The 16,600-nt window shown below is 44.2% G+C and overlaps 2 protein-coding genes and 1 long non-coding RNA gene across 5 annotated transcripts; 1 reads left to right on the top strand and 2 right to left on the bottom strand.

Annotated features, from left to right (window-relative positions):
- Window positions 1-1,134: 1,134 nt before the first annotated feature.
- Window positions 1,135-12,987, bottom strand: LOC117187755 (protein panoramix-like). The gene is made up of 2 exons (XM_033390566.1): window positions 11,697-12,987; window positions 1,135-2,001 (listed from the first exon to the last, which is right to left on the bottom strand). Exons 1-2 carry the CDS (start codon window positions 12,931-12,933, stop codon window positions 1,232-1,234), a joined length of 2,007 nt encoding a protein of 668 aa, XP_033246457.1. The 5' UTR covers window positions 12,934-12,987; the 3' UTR covers window positions 1,135-1,231.
- Window positions 9,316-11,690, bottom strand: LOC117187762. 3 transcript variants are annotated; one of them, XR_004472348.1, is made up of 3 exons: window positions 11,261-11,690; window positions 10,941-11,185; window positions 9,316-9,869 (listed from the first exon to the last, which is right to left on the bottom strand). It is a non-coding gene; the product is annotated as an uncharacterized LOC117187762 (long non-coding RNA). The 3 variants fall into 3 exon arrangements; XR_004472349.1 differs by lacking the exon at window positions 9,316-9,869 and adding an exon at window positions 10,501-10,520; XR_004472347.1 differs by lacking the exon at window positions 9,316-9,869 and having other exon boundaries at window positions 10,867-11,185.
- Window positions 12,988-13,964: 977 nt separating the features above from the next.
- On the top strand, window positions 13,965-15,621 carry LOC117187760 (myb-like protein AA). Its single transcript, XM_033390574.1, has 3 exons — window positions 13,965-14,242; window positions 14,907-15,206; window positions 15,274-15,621. The coding sequence occupies exons 2-3, from the start codon at window positions 14,939-14,941 to the stop codon at window positions 15,459-15,461; spliced, it is 456 nt and encodes a 151-aa protein (XP_033246465.1). The 5' UTR covers window positions 13,965-14,242; window positions 14,907-14,938; the 3' UTR covers window positions 15,462-15,621.
- The last annotated feature ends 979 nt before the right edge of the window (window positions 15,622-16,600 follow it).

The following is a 16,600-nucleotide window of genomic DNA, read 5'->3' as shown; positions in this document are numbered from 1 at the left end:
GTTTGCATTATAACTTGTTATACCCGATACTCAGAATGAGTATTGGGGCATATTAGATTTGTGGTAAAAGTGGATGTGTGTAACGTCCAGAAGGAATCGTTTCCGACCCCATAAAGTATATATATTCTTGATCAGCATCAATAGCCGAGTCGGTTGAGCCCTGTCTGTCTGTCCGTCTGTCCGTCCGTCCGTCTGTCCGTCTGTCCGTCCCCTTCAGCGCCTAGTGCTCAAAGACTATAAGAGCGAGAGCAACGATGTTTTGGATCCAGACTTCTGTGATATGTCACTCCTACAAGAATATTTCAAAACTTTTCCCCGCCCACTTCCGCCCCCACAAAGGGCGAAAATCTTTGGCATCCACAATCTCGACGATACGAGAAAACTAAAAACGCAGAATCGTAGAAGATGACTATATCTTCTAGAGTGCAAAATCTGAACCAGATCGTATAATTATTATAGCCAGAATCAAGAAAACAATTTCATTCTTTCTCGCTCTGTCTCTCTCTAACACACAGGTTTCATGGTCGGTTTTGCCAATTGCAAAATATGAGTTCAAGGATCTCAGAACCTATAAGAGCCAGAGCAACCAAATTTGGTATCCACACTCCTGTGATATCGGACCTTGACCGTTTCGTGTCCAAATTTCGCCACACCCCCTTCCGCCCCCGCAAAGGACGAAAATCTGGGGCATCCACAAATCTCAGAGACTTTTAAGGCTAGAGTAACCAAATTTGGTATCCGTACTTCTGTTAGATCTCACTATAAAACGTATATCTCAGAATTTCGCCCCATTTCATAGATAATGACCATATCTATCAGATGGCTGAATCTGGATCAGATCGGATCATTTTTGTAGCCAAAAGCAAGAAATCAATTTGCAGTGGCCACGCAGCGCCCGACGACAAGCTCAGACTGATTTTCTGTCTCTCTCTTTGTCGTGTCGTTTAATATTAGCGGCGTCTGCCGGAGGAGAGCCATACTGACTTAGTATCGGGTATAACTGTAGAGTTGCGGTGTCCGCAGCAACTCACAACGTTCCCCCTCGTTATATTTGTGTGTTTATGTGTATTTATTAATTGTAAACTGATGGATGAGTAGGATAAATGTGTAATGAGAATCTGCATATGGAATACATAAAGTGCTACAGTGTTATATATTTTTGGTTTCTATATGTACGAACTACGAATTATACAAACAATGAAAAGAGAATCAATATACATAGTGTGTTTTTTCATTTGTGTGAACGAAACTCGCGCTTGTTATCCAGAGCAGGTTGAAGGGCTTGGTAGAGTATGCAGGCATGCGCGGGGCTTGGCAGTGTTCGGCAGAGCTCTTGCAAAGAAAACATCACATTCATTTGGGGCGTCGTCAAAAAGGTCATGTCGAAGTCCGGTTCCTGCCAGAAGGCACCTCTCGGCTGTCCCTCCAGTTTTGCCTGAGTGCCGACGCTGTGCGTGTGGGGCCTGAAGTCAGTTTGGGTCGAGGCATTTATGTAAAGGGCCGCAGAATCGAATTCCTCCGGTTCGGAAAATGGTGAATTGAAAAGCTGTTCCTGTTTTAGTTTCAGTATGCGCTGGTTTGGCTGTGCCTTGAGCTGAGCCTGTTTTAGATGATCCACATCGTAGGCCAGTATCCGGAGCAGATCCCTGGTGCTATCGGGCAACGCTTCCATCCCCCATTTAGCCAAATCAATCCTGGTTCCCGGCGCCGAATTGAACTCATAAACCACATTGTAGTTGTTGCATATCGGCGAGGGATTCTCGAAGGCTTCTTTACTCATGAAGGACTCGCTCTTAGGCACTTTGTGTATAGTGTCCACCATAAGGAACTCCTCTTCCTGATCGTCCAATTTTTTCCGCTCGAACAGTTCGAGCACTTGCTTGGCCCGACTCTCGGCTAAGTTGCCCTTTTCTCGTTTTGTCAGCTTTTGTGGTGATGGCTCTGGATTGGCCGTCTCTGCAACGGCCTCATTCTGCTCCTGCTGGCACAACTTCTCGCGATTTGTCACGTGCAACCACGATGTAGGCGATATGGTCCTCTCAGCTTGAAGCGGCACGCTGTCAATTTTCCGGCTACTGGCTCGTCGGCCACGAGTGTGGTGTTCTTGTTTATTTGCTCCTAAGCTGAGGCCTACCCTATTATTATTCTACATTTAATGCGTGTCAATAAGCCATATGAAACCGGACGGAAAGCACAACACCTAAAACGAAAGACAATAACTGCACTGGTGAACGGACAACGAAAAGAATTCCTCAGCTGTTCATGAGGAGTGATGTTCGCCCACCCTACCTTGGTCTTGCTGTGCCCGATACCACATAATTTGTTACAAGACCCCTTATATTATGCGAGACCTACAGGGGCTTGCTGCAGGAGATCAAACACTATTTCTTCTACTCAGACATTATAAACGTTTATTTATTTCTAATGACTAAAATTAGTGATCCCCAGTAATTTAATGTTCTCATTTGCCCTTCCCGAGTATTGGCTACGACTTAATTTTAAATAATTTGCGTAAAGTACTGTAAATAAATAAGAAGCTTAGGCTAGATATGAGAGAGAACAGATGATTTGAATAGGAGTGAAAAGAAAAGAAATGTAAGAAAATTTTATGTGAGCAATTGCTGGCATAGCGATCCACCAAAAGAGAAGGTGTAATGTACGAGAGGCGTAGGGAAAAGAATCAAGAGGTGACTTTCTGATGCCCTCTCTTTTCAACCCACTAATTGGGTGCGCTCCCGTGGCGAACTTTCATATTTTTATATATTTTTCGAACTTTCATATACATATTTTATTTATTCAATTGAACGACTTACAGGAACCTCCATCGACGAAGCGCTTCCGATTTGGGCCCCTGAAAAGTATAAAAAAAGAACACACACAATTCGCACACACAAAAAAATTGAGATGACGACCGAGTGGCTCAGGCAGATCGAGTTAATTTTAACGGTGATTGCCTGTCTCTTTTCTTCCCGTCCCTCACGCCGCCTTACATTCCTCTGCGCTCAGTCTTGCATTCCTATGTGCAGATTAGCGGCGCTTATCGGACACCGGTATGTGGGGGCTCGCCCGCAGCGCAAAGTTAGGTGGAGAGAGATAGATAGGGATAGAGAGCTAAAGAAGCCTAAATGAGAGGGAGAATAAAATAACTCGGGTATTGATGCTTAGAGCATCTGACTACGATCCGTTATTTGTTTCTCATATTTGATTCTTTTTTTTTTTTTTTTTATTGTTATTTTGGGCGGGGCTGGCCTTCTATGAGAAATTTTCTAACTCGATCTGCCACTATTTGTCGCCACTGAAGAACACTTTTTTTTCTTTGCCTCCTCCCATGCGCACGGGGTATGGACGCATACGCGGAGCGATGAACAAGCCGACGCGGCTGCCGTCTGCCGGGCACTAGTTGGCCTCTCCTCTCTGGCTCGCCGAACTGCTCCAAGGCGACGACCCAAAGCTCCGGCGAATTTCTACGAATTTCAGCTGGCGGTCGTGGAAGACGAGCCTCCTCCAATTTAAGACCTATGGAAATTTGCACCCACAGAACACCTTTATACTCTTTCGCTAGGCTGTCTTTTTTTTTATTCCACAACTTACCCAAACGGGTGACCCGTCGAAAGGGTGTATCGAAGAGGTTTCACTAATCACCGTCTCACTTCCTGGCTACTTTTCACTAGTTATTGTATTTATATGGTTTTTCTCTTTTTTCTTTCTTTGAATATTCAACTACGGCTGACACTATAGAGGACACTTGGAGAACAAAATCCAATGCTGTCGACCAGGCTTGGAATCCCGCAATGGCGTCCAATGCCATCTATTTATAGCCGTTTATCTTGTTCGACTTCGACTTCGAACTCGCTCTCCTTTCGACGAGGAAGTCTGACCTGGCTCTGACCCACTCTTTGATCCCAGGCCCTCTTTGCCGACTGTTAAAGAGAGTTTGTCTTGCCTCTCGTTAGACGGTGCCTAATTTTCGGCGGACCCCAAAAACCCTAGGCCTCCTCACAGCAGCTACAAGCCTCACCGTACAACTCCCCCCTGCCAAGATCAGACTTGGGGTGCAGAAGGCTCACAAGGATGAACCGCTTGTAGCTGTTATTGGCGGATATCTTTCCCGTGGTATTTCCCAATGCTTCGGCCCTGCAAATCTTCCAACTCATAAAGCGAATTTCCTAGCTTTCTCCGAACTCTAGCCTTTACGAAGGCGTGCCCAAGCTTAGCGTTGTATCCAGCTTGGAAGTTGCTTTGTTTAAAATTCCTTCTATAAACTTCCTGCCCAACCTGGTATACTATCTCTCTTGATCTTAGATTATACTGCTTTTCATTACGTGCATTTTGCTTATCCATTACTTCACGTGCTTTCTTCCTGACCAACTCCAAGGAATCCTCTCTTGTAAAAGCTGCCGCCCTGTCTTCCAACATCTCTAGTGATCTCAGCAGAGAGTAAGTGCCACCAGAAGTGATCATCTGCTGACCAAACACCATGTAGTATGGCGTAGCGCCTACTCCCGAGTGGATGGACGATCTCAGCGCGCAACAAATGCTGCTTAAATTCTCGTCCCAATCTTTTTGATCCGGACGCACATACGCTCTGATGGCGGCAATCACTGAGCGATTGACTCTCTCGGAGGCATTTGCCTGTGGCGCGTGTACCGCTGTCAAGGTATGTGAGATACGGTGGCTTTTTAAAAGGCTTTGGAATTTTTCAGCCCTGAATTGGGATCCATTGTCGGACACTATGGTTTCGGGCACCCCGAAAGTATGAAAGAGATCCTCCCGCAAGTATTTGATAATTACATCAGCTGTCAGCTTCTTAACGGCTTTGAGGAAAACAAATTTAGAATAATGGTCTAACACGATAAAAATAGCGACGTGACCACTTCGTGACCTAGGATATGGACCAAGAAAATCAATGTATAGTCGCTGAAAGAATCTTTGTGATTCGGCCGGCTTTCCCATGGGTGGCCGCAAGGTAAAGTTGGGCGCCTTTGTGGTCTTACACTCACTGCAATTGTTCACATAAGCTTTGACATCGTTAACCAATCCTGGCCAAAAGTAGTACCTACGGACGCGCTCCAAGGTCTTGTGAATACCCCCATGCGAGGCTAACGGATCATCATGTGACTGTTTTAAGATCTCGCCGATCAATTCCTTAGGCACCCATAATTTCCAAGCAAACGAGTCATGAAGTAAGTCGCCATTCGCATGCTCAGCTCTCCGGTAAACTAAGTTGTCGACCACTTTTACGTCTGGCAATCGTTCCTGGTTGCTCTTTACCCGCTGCACCAATTCAAGATACCCTACCGCTCTGAAGTGAGGAGAATCTAGATCCACCAGGAGCCCATTACTCTTGTCTATTGCTGCGATCTCATCCTGGTGAACCCTTGACAATGCATCTGGGACTATGTTCTGGGTTCCCCTTCGGTGCTCGATGCTAAATCGGAAACCTTGCAATTTTAGTGCCCATCGAGCTAACCTCGAGTGCAGATCATTTTGGGACATCAACCACTTCAGTGAGGCATGATCCGTTATCACGGTGAATTGATGACCTTCGACATAAGCTCTGAACTTTTTAATGCACACTAAGGCCGCCAGGCACTCTAGCTCGGTCACTGTATAATTGCGCTGGGCTTTATTCAGCTTTTTAGACACGAAAGCTATCGGCATCTCATCCCCTTCTTCCGTCTTTTGGACCCTACTCCCGTATTGCTCGCGTCGCAATGTATATAGAAGGGCTTTCCAAAGTCAGGACTTCTTAAAACTGGCGCCTTGCACAGCGTTTCTTTCAATTTTTCAAAGGCCTCTATTCCATCCTGGGACATGACGAATTTTTTTTTTTGTTTTAGCAAGTCTGTTAGAGGGGCGGATAGTGAAGCAAAATCATGTATAAATTTCCTATACCACCCGGCCATTCCAAGGAAGCTCCTTAGGGCTCGGAGAGTTCTTGGGAGTGGAAACTTAGTAATGGCGGAAATCTTTTCCGGGTCTGTTTTAATGCCGCCTTCGCCAATTACGTGACCTAGATATTTTACGGATCTCCTACAGAATCTGCTCTTCTCTATATTTATGGTCAGCCCTGCGTGACGAATGTGTTCTGCCACCGAACGCAGTACCTCAAGATGCGAGGGAAATGTGTCTGAAATGACCAGCAGGTCATCTAAGTAGACAAAAACTTGATTTCGGAGAGCGGCGGGTATTACCTTATCCATGAGTCTGGACATGGTTTGTGAGGCGTTGCATAAACCAAACGGCATGACCTTGTATTGGTACAACGGCCTCCCTGGTATGGTGAACGCAGTCTTGTCTCTCGACGCCACCTCCAAAGGTATTTGCCAAAATGCATCTTTCAAGTCCAGGCTAGTTACATATTCTGCCTTGGGCAATCTACTCAAGATGCCATCAATCTGGGGCAACGGGTACGCATCTTTTTCTGTCACCGCGTTTACTTTTCGACTGTCCAGACAAAGACGAGCTTTCCCAGGCTTTTGGACCAGTACCACCGGAGAAGACCAAGCGCTTCCTGACTCCTCAATCACCCCTAATCTCAGCATCCTATCAACTTCCCCGTACAGCAATTTCTCAACAGCCGGTGAGACTGAGAAATGTCTCTGCTTTACGGGCTTCGCATCCCCCACATCGATGGTATGACAAAGCATATCTGTTCTTCCCAGACCCGACACAGCGAAGGATGGAAATAGGGAAATAACCTGGTTCAACGCCGCCTCCTGAGCAGACGTAAGTGTATGAACATCAGAACTCTCGCAAATTTCGGAAATCTTCCATTCGGACGGTAATAATTCAAAAAGGGACCAAAAATCAATACCTAAATATAAATCTTGACTTAAATTAGGAATTATGAATAGCTCTATGTTTTTAGACTCCCCACGGTACTCTATCTTAGTTGTTAACTTTCCTACTATTTGATGCTTCTTTCCATCAGCCGTAAAAGCATTGGACGACACCAATTTAAATGGTTTCTTACTGCATACTACCTCCTTTGCCAATTGACCACCCACGCAACTCATTCCGGCGCCGGTATCTAGCAATCCTACTACGGTTCTATCCAGTAACTTGACTTCGGCATAAGGCCTCTTATCTCCCTCCTTTTTCCTTATCTCATTAATACATTTGAGAGAATTAAAATGGGCCTTGATCCTACGTGCATTTCTAGTTAGTCTCCTTGACTTAACAATTTCCACTGGAGGTTCTAACTTCTTACCCTCTATCAACTTCATATGCCATCCCACTATCGGTGGTTCCGCCTCCCCAAAATCCCGAGAAGGCTCTCCTTGCGTTTCGCCACTTGCTACATCTAGTCCTGTTTCGCCGACCCCCTCTGCGGAACACTGGTCAGCCGACGAGACTCTGCCGTGTTCTCCTTGGTGTTTTTTTGACATTTTTTTGCAAGATGGCTTATACGTGTTTGGCGCTCCGCAGCCAAAGCAGAATATTTTCCGTTTAGCTACGCAGTCGTGGTAACGGTGCCCTTCTTTTCGACAATTCCAACACACCAAGGATAAAGCTGCTATCTCCTCCCCAAACTCCGATTCCGAGAATTCTTCCGCATCCTCTCCCAAGGCTTCGTCCACTAGCTCCGAGATTTGCTTTCGAAATGGAGCAGGTTTTTGATAGCCATGAGTCCGACGCACCTCTTCCATAAAACATTCTCGCCTCCGACATATATCCCGTAGTGCTTCTATTGAGTCTATTTTTTGATTCAGGATTTCATGTTGTATTTCCGGCCGCAAGTTTCGGCGAACGATCTCGACCAAAGTTTTATGAGAAAGAGGCTGCTCTAACCTGTCAGTGAGCTTTTGGATTGCGTCAAAAAATACCTCGAAAGTCTCTTTTTCTCTTTGTTTCCTATCGCGAATCATCTGTCTAATGTCTACGTCCGTCCGGGAATCTCTGAACTGCTTCCTCAACGCTTCACACAGATCCATCCACCGCACTGAGCCAGCTGTCTTGTGATACCTCCAATAAAAATCAGATGCTTTCCCTTCAAACAGAGTGTTTACATTGCTGCACAACAGCATAAAGTTCCCTTCCAACGTTTGATGGGTAAGGGCCTCTACTCGGTATATAAATGAATCCACGCTTATGGAGTCTGAGGCTCCCGAAAAGCGAAGCTTCCAATTATTCATTATATGACCCACCTTGTCAGGTCTCTGAGCTAAATCAGATGCTGCTGATCTAGAGAGCGAAGTCCGGAGTGGAGGTGTGTAAACTGCGCCCTGGTTCCCCTCGGGAATTTCTAGCAATTGATCCAAAGAAGCGTTCATATTCAGGCTCCCTACTGACGGCTGCGGAATTTGCGCATTAGAAGCTAGACGAGCTTCTACAGTGGTACTTATCATTTGAGACATCTTCTCCGTCAGGTGGATAAGTAATTCATTCTGCATACCCCTAATAGCCGCCCTGATCTCCCTAGACACTTGATTTGAATTAGCCGCTTGATTTGAAGTAGACGCTTGACTTGAAATAGACGCTTGACCCTCCGACTCTGCTTGGGATTGCTTACTGCCTCCCGCGAGAACTGACTTTGTCTGCTGTCTAGTCTTGCCAGGCACCAGAGGAGGCTGACCAGCCGTTGGGGCACTACAAACCGCATTGCAAACTGGACAGGTTGTTTGTGTCTTAAGGTATGTTCGCATGCATGTTTTATGGAATTCATGCTGACAAGGAGTTCTATAAACATCTTCGGGGGCCATTGTGACTTTGCACAGCCTGCAACAGATTGCTGAGGCGCTTGCCCCTTCATCATCAGACCGATCCAAGCCCATCTTTCTTCTTATAGGTGTTTACTAAAAAAACTATCTGCTTAACTCGTAAAGGTTATGTATGTTTTCTTATATATATGTAATAAGGAAATTTAAAAGTGAAATGAAATTTGAATATTAATTAAACAAAAAACTTTCAACTCAACAGTTTCAAATAAAAAAATAATACAAAAAAATTCTAATGGTTTGATCTCCCAGCTAGCCTGGCTCCCTGCAGAGCCTCTCTTAATTGTCCGAATTATTTCACCAAGTACAGCTAAAGAGGAAAATACTTTCTGGCAAGTTAGAACACCTAGGCCGTGGGCAGTGGTAATTCTAAATTCTGCGCACCTGCGTCCAACAGCGCTTATAGAAGCAGTGATCCAAACTGCCAAACAAAGATAAGACAAAGCAAACTGAGGCACTTAATGAAATGATCCGTGGTCAGGAGTGCACTTAAGCTAAATGCATCACCAGTGAATCCAAGACGGTTCAGTTTTCCCTTGGTCCCTCAGGCATAAAGTTGAGTAGCACTTACAGCGCAGACTGAAATGACATGGACAACAGATAGCTTCTTAAAGCTATTCTAGTAGTATTCCTATTAATCACGACAATCAGGCTATTTGTACAGAAATAAGTCAAACTCACTCAGAACCCTTAGAATCGTGGCCCGGAAACATACCCTGGGGCTTAGTTTTCTATCGGTGTTCCAAAGATCCGTAAGAGAACTGAATGAAAGCGGAAATGATTTGCGTTTCTTTGTCTTCAATAAAGACATCGAACAGTCGATGGAAGGAAAATTTTAAAAGTGAAGGTTTGTTTTAGGTCATTGTTCGTGAACCACACCCCTAAGTACAAATTGTAATAATTCCCACCTAACAGTGTGGCCCCACGTTGGGCGCCAAAAATAATAATAAATGTCACGTGCAACCACGATGTAGGCGAGATGGTCCTCTCAGCTTGAAGCGGCACGCTGTCAATTTTCCGGCTACTGGCTCGTCGGCCACGAGTGTGGTGTTCTTGTTTATTTGCTCCTAAGCTGAGGCCTACCCTATTATTATTCTACATTTAATGCGTGTCAATAAGCCATATGAAACCGGACGGAAAGCACAACACCTAAAACGAAAGACAATAACTGCACTGGTGAACGGACAACGAAAAGAATTCCTCAGCTGTTCATGAGGAGTGATGTTCGCCCACCCTACCTTGGTCTTGCTGTGCCCGATACCACATAATTTGTTACAAGACCCCTTATATTATGCGAGACCTACAGGGGCTTGCTGCAGGAGATCAAACACTATTTCTTCTACTCAGACATTATAAACGTTTATTTATTTCTAATGACTAAAATTAGTGATCCCCAGTAATTTAATGTTCTCATTTGCCCTTCCCGAGTATTGGCTACGACTTAATTTTAAATAATTTGCGTAAAGTACTGTAAATAAATAAGAAGCTTAGGCTAGATATGAGAGAGAACAGATGATTTGAATAGGAGTGAAAAGAAAAGAAATGTAAGAAAATTTTATGTGAGCAATTGCTGGCATAGCGATCCACCAAAAGAGAAGGTGTAATGTACGAGAGGCGTAGGGAAAAGAATCAAGAGGTGACTTTCTGATGCCCTCTCTTTTCAACCCACTAATTGGGTGCGCTCCCGTGGCGAACTTTCATATTTTTATATATTTTTCGAACTTTCATATACATATTTTATTTATTCAATTGAACGACTTACAGGAACCTCCATCGATGAAGCGCTTCCGATTTGGGCCCCTGAAAAGTATAAAAAAAGAACACACACAATTCGCACACACAAAAAAATTGAGATGACGACCGAGTGGCTCAGGCAGATCGAGTTAATTTTAACGGTGATTGCCTGTCTCTTTTCTTCCCGTCCCTCACGCCGCCTTACATTCCTCTGCGCTCAGTCTTGCATTCCTATGTGCAGATTAGCGGCGCTTATCGGACACCGGTATGTGGGGGCTCGCCCGCAGCGCAAAGTTAGGTGGAGAGAGATAGATAGGGATAGAGAGCTAAAGAAGCCTAAATGAGAGGGAGAATAAAATAACTCGGGTATTGATGCTTAGAGCATCTGACTACGATCCGTTATTTGTTTCTCATATTTGATTCTTTTTTTTTTTTTTTTTATTGTTATTTTGGGCGGGGCTGGCCTTCTATGAGAAATTTTCTAACTCGATCTGCCACTATTTGTCGCCACTGAAGAACACTTTTTTTTCTTTGCCTCCTCCCATGCGCACGGGGTATGGACGCATACGCGGAGCGATGAACAAGCCGACGCGGCTGCCGTCTGCCGGGCACTAGTTGGCCTCTCCTCTCTGGCTCGCCGAACTGCTCCAAGGCGACGACCCAAAGCTCCGGCGAATTTCTACGAATTTCAGCTGGCGGTCGTGGAAGACGAGCCTCCTCCAATTTAAGACCTATGGAAATTTGCACCCACAGAACACCTTTATACTCTTTCGCTAGGCTGTCTTTTTTTTTATTCCACAACTTACCCAAACGGGTGACCCGTCGAAAGGGTGTATCGAAGAGGTTTCACTAATCACCGTCTCACTTCCTGGCTACTTTTCACTAGTTATTGTATTTATATGGTTTTTCTCTTTTTTCTTTCTTTGAATATTCAACTACGGCTGACACTATAGAGGACACTTGGAGAACAAAATCCAATGCTGTCGACCAGGCTTGGAATCCCGCAATGGCGTCCAATGCCATCTATTTATAGCCGTTTATCTTGTCCGACTTCGACTTCGAACTCGCTCTCCTTTCGACGAGGAAGTCTGACCTGGCTCTGACCCACTCTTTGATCCCAGGCCCTCTTTGCCGACTGTTAAAGAGAGTTTGTCTTGCCTCTCGTTAGACGGTGCCTAATTTTCGGCGGACCCCAAAAACCCTAGGCCTCCTCACAGCAGCTACAAGCCTCACCGTACAGATTTACGACTTTGATGTGCCTCTCGTCGTCTCGAACATAAATCCACTCAAACTCCGAATCTGAATCCACTGCGGACGTCGGCGCTTGTTTTATTGTGGCGATGCGCGGCAGGACATTTAATGTTACTCTCACCCTAAGATCACGCTTGCCTTCGACTTCAGTTTGATTATCTTCGCGTAGACGTTTAATAGCCATTTGCTTATGCTCCTGATGGCGTCTTTTTTCCCTTTCATTATCCTCATAGTGGCGTCTATTGTCTCGTGGGTTAGCGTCATGATCGCCTCTTTTGAGCCTGTGATTATCCTCGCGTGGACGCTTGTCCCTTGGTTTATCCTCGTGTTGATGTCTGTTATACCTATGACTGTCGTCGTGGTGGCGTCTATCGTCTCTTGGATTGTGTTCGTGATGGCGTCTATCGTCCCTTGGATTGTGTTCGTGGTGGCGTCTCCTGTCCCGTTGATGCTCTTCGCTTGTGCGTTTATTGTCCCGTGAGGTGCGCTTGTTTTCCTTTTGATTATCATCGACCGGACTGTTACTTTGAGTCCGTTTTTCAGCAACACTTTCCTCAGATTCACCCCTCTTGTGCTTTCGCTTCTTCTTCTTACGCTCATCTGGCTCCTCTTTGAACTGATCCAACTCTTCCAACGCCTTCTGAGTCGCTTCGCGGCACGCTTCAAGTTCTTCCAGGTTGTCCGTTGAGTCTGGCGTAGCTGGTTGGGGCGGTTCCAAGTCCATGTTGTTAATTTCATCCCTGTTGCTGAAACCACTTGGAATGCCCGACAAGCCATGTTCGTCTAACTCCAATTTTTGAATTATATCGAATAGTTCGTCGATTATTGCTGTAACAGTAGCAAAATCGACTTCAGCAGCTGCCGGTTCTGCCTTGACAACTGGAACCTCAGGCTCAGCCATGACAACGGGAGTCTCAGGCTGTGCCTTGACAAGAGGTTCCTCCGGCTCTTCGGTGGCATTAGTTGGACTATTTGGTTTTGTCAGTTCACTTCGCGGAGTACGAGGAAAAGATAGGATCTCGACATCGTCGTGGTCGCTTTCCCATCCATGGCCACTGCAACCGGTCGAGAAATCAGTGGGGCCCGGAGAATGAGGGATTCCAACTGTGCGTAGCGGCGTCTCGTCGTTCTCGTCGAGTCGCCGTAGCCGTAGCGGCGTGGTCTCGTTCTCGCCGAGTTTGGCATTATCTTCTGCTTTTATTTCAACTTTTACCTCAGTTTCGTTCATATTTCTACAAAATTTTGAATCACATCACAGAAAACCGTCCAATCCTCAGAAATATACCAAAATATACCGTCTCATTTTAAAAGTCGTAAATATACCGATGAAAAAACGAACTTAGCCCTCTTAAGCCCCCTCTTTTTAAACAGTTCAACGACTCAAGGTAAATGGCGGAAAATATTACTGATATGATTCCTCTGAGCTACAAAATAACACCCCGATATTTTTCAGCTTAACTGCGCTAAAATAATTCAATTTTCAATATTTTCGGTGGAATATTAAAATACAACCTTGGTCTACAATAGGTTAATGGTTCTCCGTCAAGGATTGGAGACCATATTCCTCGATTTTGATATTCCGTTGAATATTATTAGCTAGATAGAACCTTCAGCCCTGCCCACATAATTTTATTCGATTAATGAATCATTACAAGATTGGCTAATTTTAAGTTATTATCTTTATTGCGTTCCTTATAAAATAAGGTTTAAGCTAAAAGAATTCCTAATAATTAATGTTTGTACATGACAACTACACGCAATCTACAGAAGTACTACATATTAACTACATTTTTATGTAACATGACACAGGAGAAAATGTTTAGGTTTTGAAAATTGTTTGACAGTGTTTTTTCATATAATGCCCGTGGAAGCAGTGTGAAAAACTGTGAAAACTTTGATGGCAAACGGATCAGGAATTCTATACAGACCGCGTTTTAAAAAATACTGGAAAATATGAAAAGTATACGAATATACAAGGAGTCTGAACTAGACAAGGTGGCTAACAAATATAGGCATAAATAAACGAATTTTAAAAACTCTGGCGTAATTCGAGTAAAATGTATTCTGACAATTCTATCACTTAATGCTAACTATTGGCTAAGTTGTTTTGTTGTCCAAAAAAGTATAAACACATTCATGCGCGTACCTGTAAACCAGTGCTGCCATTTTAGCTTATTTTAATTTTTATCATTTTTATCGAGAAATCGGACAAAACTCATATTTGTTGTTCGTATTTCGGTATATAATGCAATTTTGTGTATGGTAATTTTTCGTTGATAAGTTTCGGGCACACTACCTGTTTGCACATAAACAATGCCGAAAGTGTGTTATAAGCAAAATTTCCGCGATTTGTGGTTAAATGTTGACGAATTTAAGGAGTGACTACACAAAGTACCAACTGACCTGACCCCACAGAAGCGTACTGCTGCCTTTGTAAGGCAACAATTCGGGCCAAGTTGTGCGAGTTACGGCAGCATGCGTTGACTAAAAAACACATTGCGTCCATTTTAAAATTGGACCAATTGTCAATGAATCCTGTAAGTGACCAAAGCAGACCAAACCAAAAACCAAACCATATATCATCTGGATCATTCTTTTATGCCTTGTTTGATTTACTTTTATTTTGGCTTGGCTTCGATCTGGACAGTATTATCGTATTATCTATCTATATCTATCTAAAGTACTAAAATTTGAGTTGTGCGACGATTACTAATTCATTCCAATTGTTATATTCGAAAGACGATTAGTTTAGTTTGATTAATTATTGGCCACAAGACATTTAAAATTGTGAACAACCAACCCTCCACCCACACACCACACACCACACATGGAAAGAACTCCAGTCTAACATAAAACATGAACATCTAACAACTAACCCTAACTAAGCCTACCCCCCACGGAGACACTACTTCCCCACCCAAGAAGAAAGTATCAATCAAATAAATGATAATCTTATGAACAACTCTTAACCACTTGCATTTTATTCAGCTTTACCCATTCTCTCCGTAACTGTGTGTTTGTTTATTTATCGCCCTTTTAACCTCTTTGTTCAGTTTGATGTTCGATGTTAAAAATAAGAACTATTTGTTGGTGTGCTGGTGAACCCATTGGGTGGCTCTGCAGCTGCCACAGCGTGTGGCAGTGGTTCCCTATTACCCTGATAAACCATCCGTACCTTACCCTATCCGTATGATCTTTTAGAGCATGACACACCCACTGGTTGTGGGCCAGCAATGACGACTGCATTGCTTACCTCAGCCTCGGCCATGTACACGCATCAGCAGCAGCAGCAGCAGCAGGCGCAGCCTTCGGGTCGCAATTCTATACTGAAGCAGCAGGGGAGTGTCAAGGGCGATAAGCGGGTATCGATTCAACAAACATCGAGCAGTAATCATAACAACAACAACAACAACAACAATAATGCCAAGTCAGCAAAGAATGTTGAATATATCTCCGAAGGAGCAGGAAGCAAAGTGCGACTAACCGCAAAGCCGCCAGAAGGTAAAGATCGATCAATCGATTAAGTATAAGTTTTTTCCAAAATAATCTACTTAATGTTGTATTTAAGGACCCCGGCCAGCCTCGCTGATCATCACCAGGTCCGATTCCAGCTCACAGTTCCAGCTGCTACGCTCCTCCTCAGTGGACTATGACGACGTGGAGGCCCAAGAGCACCGCACTACGATCCGGACGACACTGCTAGAGCAACAGGAGGAGGATGAAGCGGCACCGTTCGTGTTTACAGCGCGCAAATGATACAATCTGATAACCAGATGGCAGCCAAGCTTATTTACACAATTTAGATATAGGGCCAGTCTTAAATAATCTAACTAACTAGCTAATTACTGAAAGAGTTTGCAGTTGGAACTCGAGAGTTGTGGTTCCCCAAAATAGAATGTAATCTAGCAAAAGACAATTGTTTGCATTAGTTCTTGTTATACCCGATACTCAAAATGAGTATTGGGGTATATTAGATTTGTGGTAAAAGTGGATGTGTGTAACGTCCAGAAGGAATCGTTTCCGACCCCATAAAGTATATATATTCTTGATCAGCATCAATAGCCGAGTCGATTGAGCCCTGTCTGTCTGTCCGTCCGTCCGTCTGTCCGTCCCCTTCAGCGCCTAGTGCTCAAAGACTATAAGAGCGAGAGCAACGATGTTTTGAATCCAGACTTCTGTGATATGTCACTCCTACAAGAATATTTCAAAACTTTGCCCCGCCCACTTCCGCCCCCACAAAGGGCGAAAATCTTTGGCATCCACAATTTCGACGATACGAGAAAACTAAAAACGCAGAATCGTAGAAGATGACTATATCTTCTAGAGTGCAAAATCTGAACCAGATCGTATAATTATTATAGCCAGAATCAAGAAAACAATTTCATTCTTTCTCGCTCTGTCTCTCTCTAACACACAGGTTTCATGGTCGGTTTTGCCAATTGCAAAATATGAGTTCAAGGATCTCAGAACCTATAAGAGCCAGAGCAACCAAATTTGGTATCCACACTCCTGTGATATCGGACCTTGACCGTTTCGTGTCCAAATTTCGCCACACCCCCTTCCGCCCCCGCAAAGGACGAAAATCTGGGGCATCCACAAATCTCAGAGACTTTTAAGGCTAGAGTAATCAAATTTGGTATCCGTACTTCTGTTAGATCTCACTATAAAACGTATATCTCAGAATTTTGCCCCATTTCATAGATAATGACCATATCTATCAGATGGCTCAATCTGGATCAGATCGGATCATTTTTGTAGCCAAAAGCAAGAAATCAATTTGCAGTGGCCACGCAGCGCCCGACGACAAGCTCAGACTGATTTTCTGTCTCTCTCTTTGTCGTGTCGTTTAATATTAGCGGCGTCTGCCGGAGGAGAGCCATACTGACTTAGTATCG

Source organism: Drosophila miranda, chromosome 3, assembly GCF_003369915.1.
Source record: "Drosophila miranda strain MSH22 chromosome 3, D.miranda_PacBio2.1, whole genome shotgun sequence".
Classification (NCBI taxonomy): Eukaryota; Metazoa; Arthropoda; class Insecta; order Diptera; family Drosophilidae; genus Drosophila; species Drosophila miranda.
The sequence above is the reverse complement of the archived record's forward strand: the minus strand, read 5'-3'. Positions and strand labels throughout refer to the sequence as shown.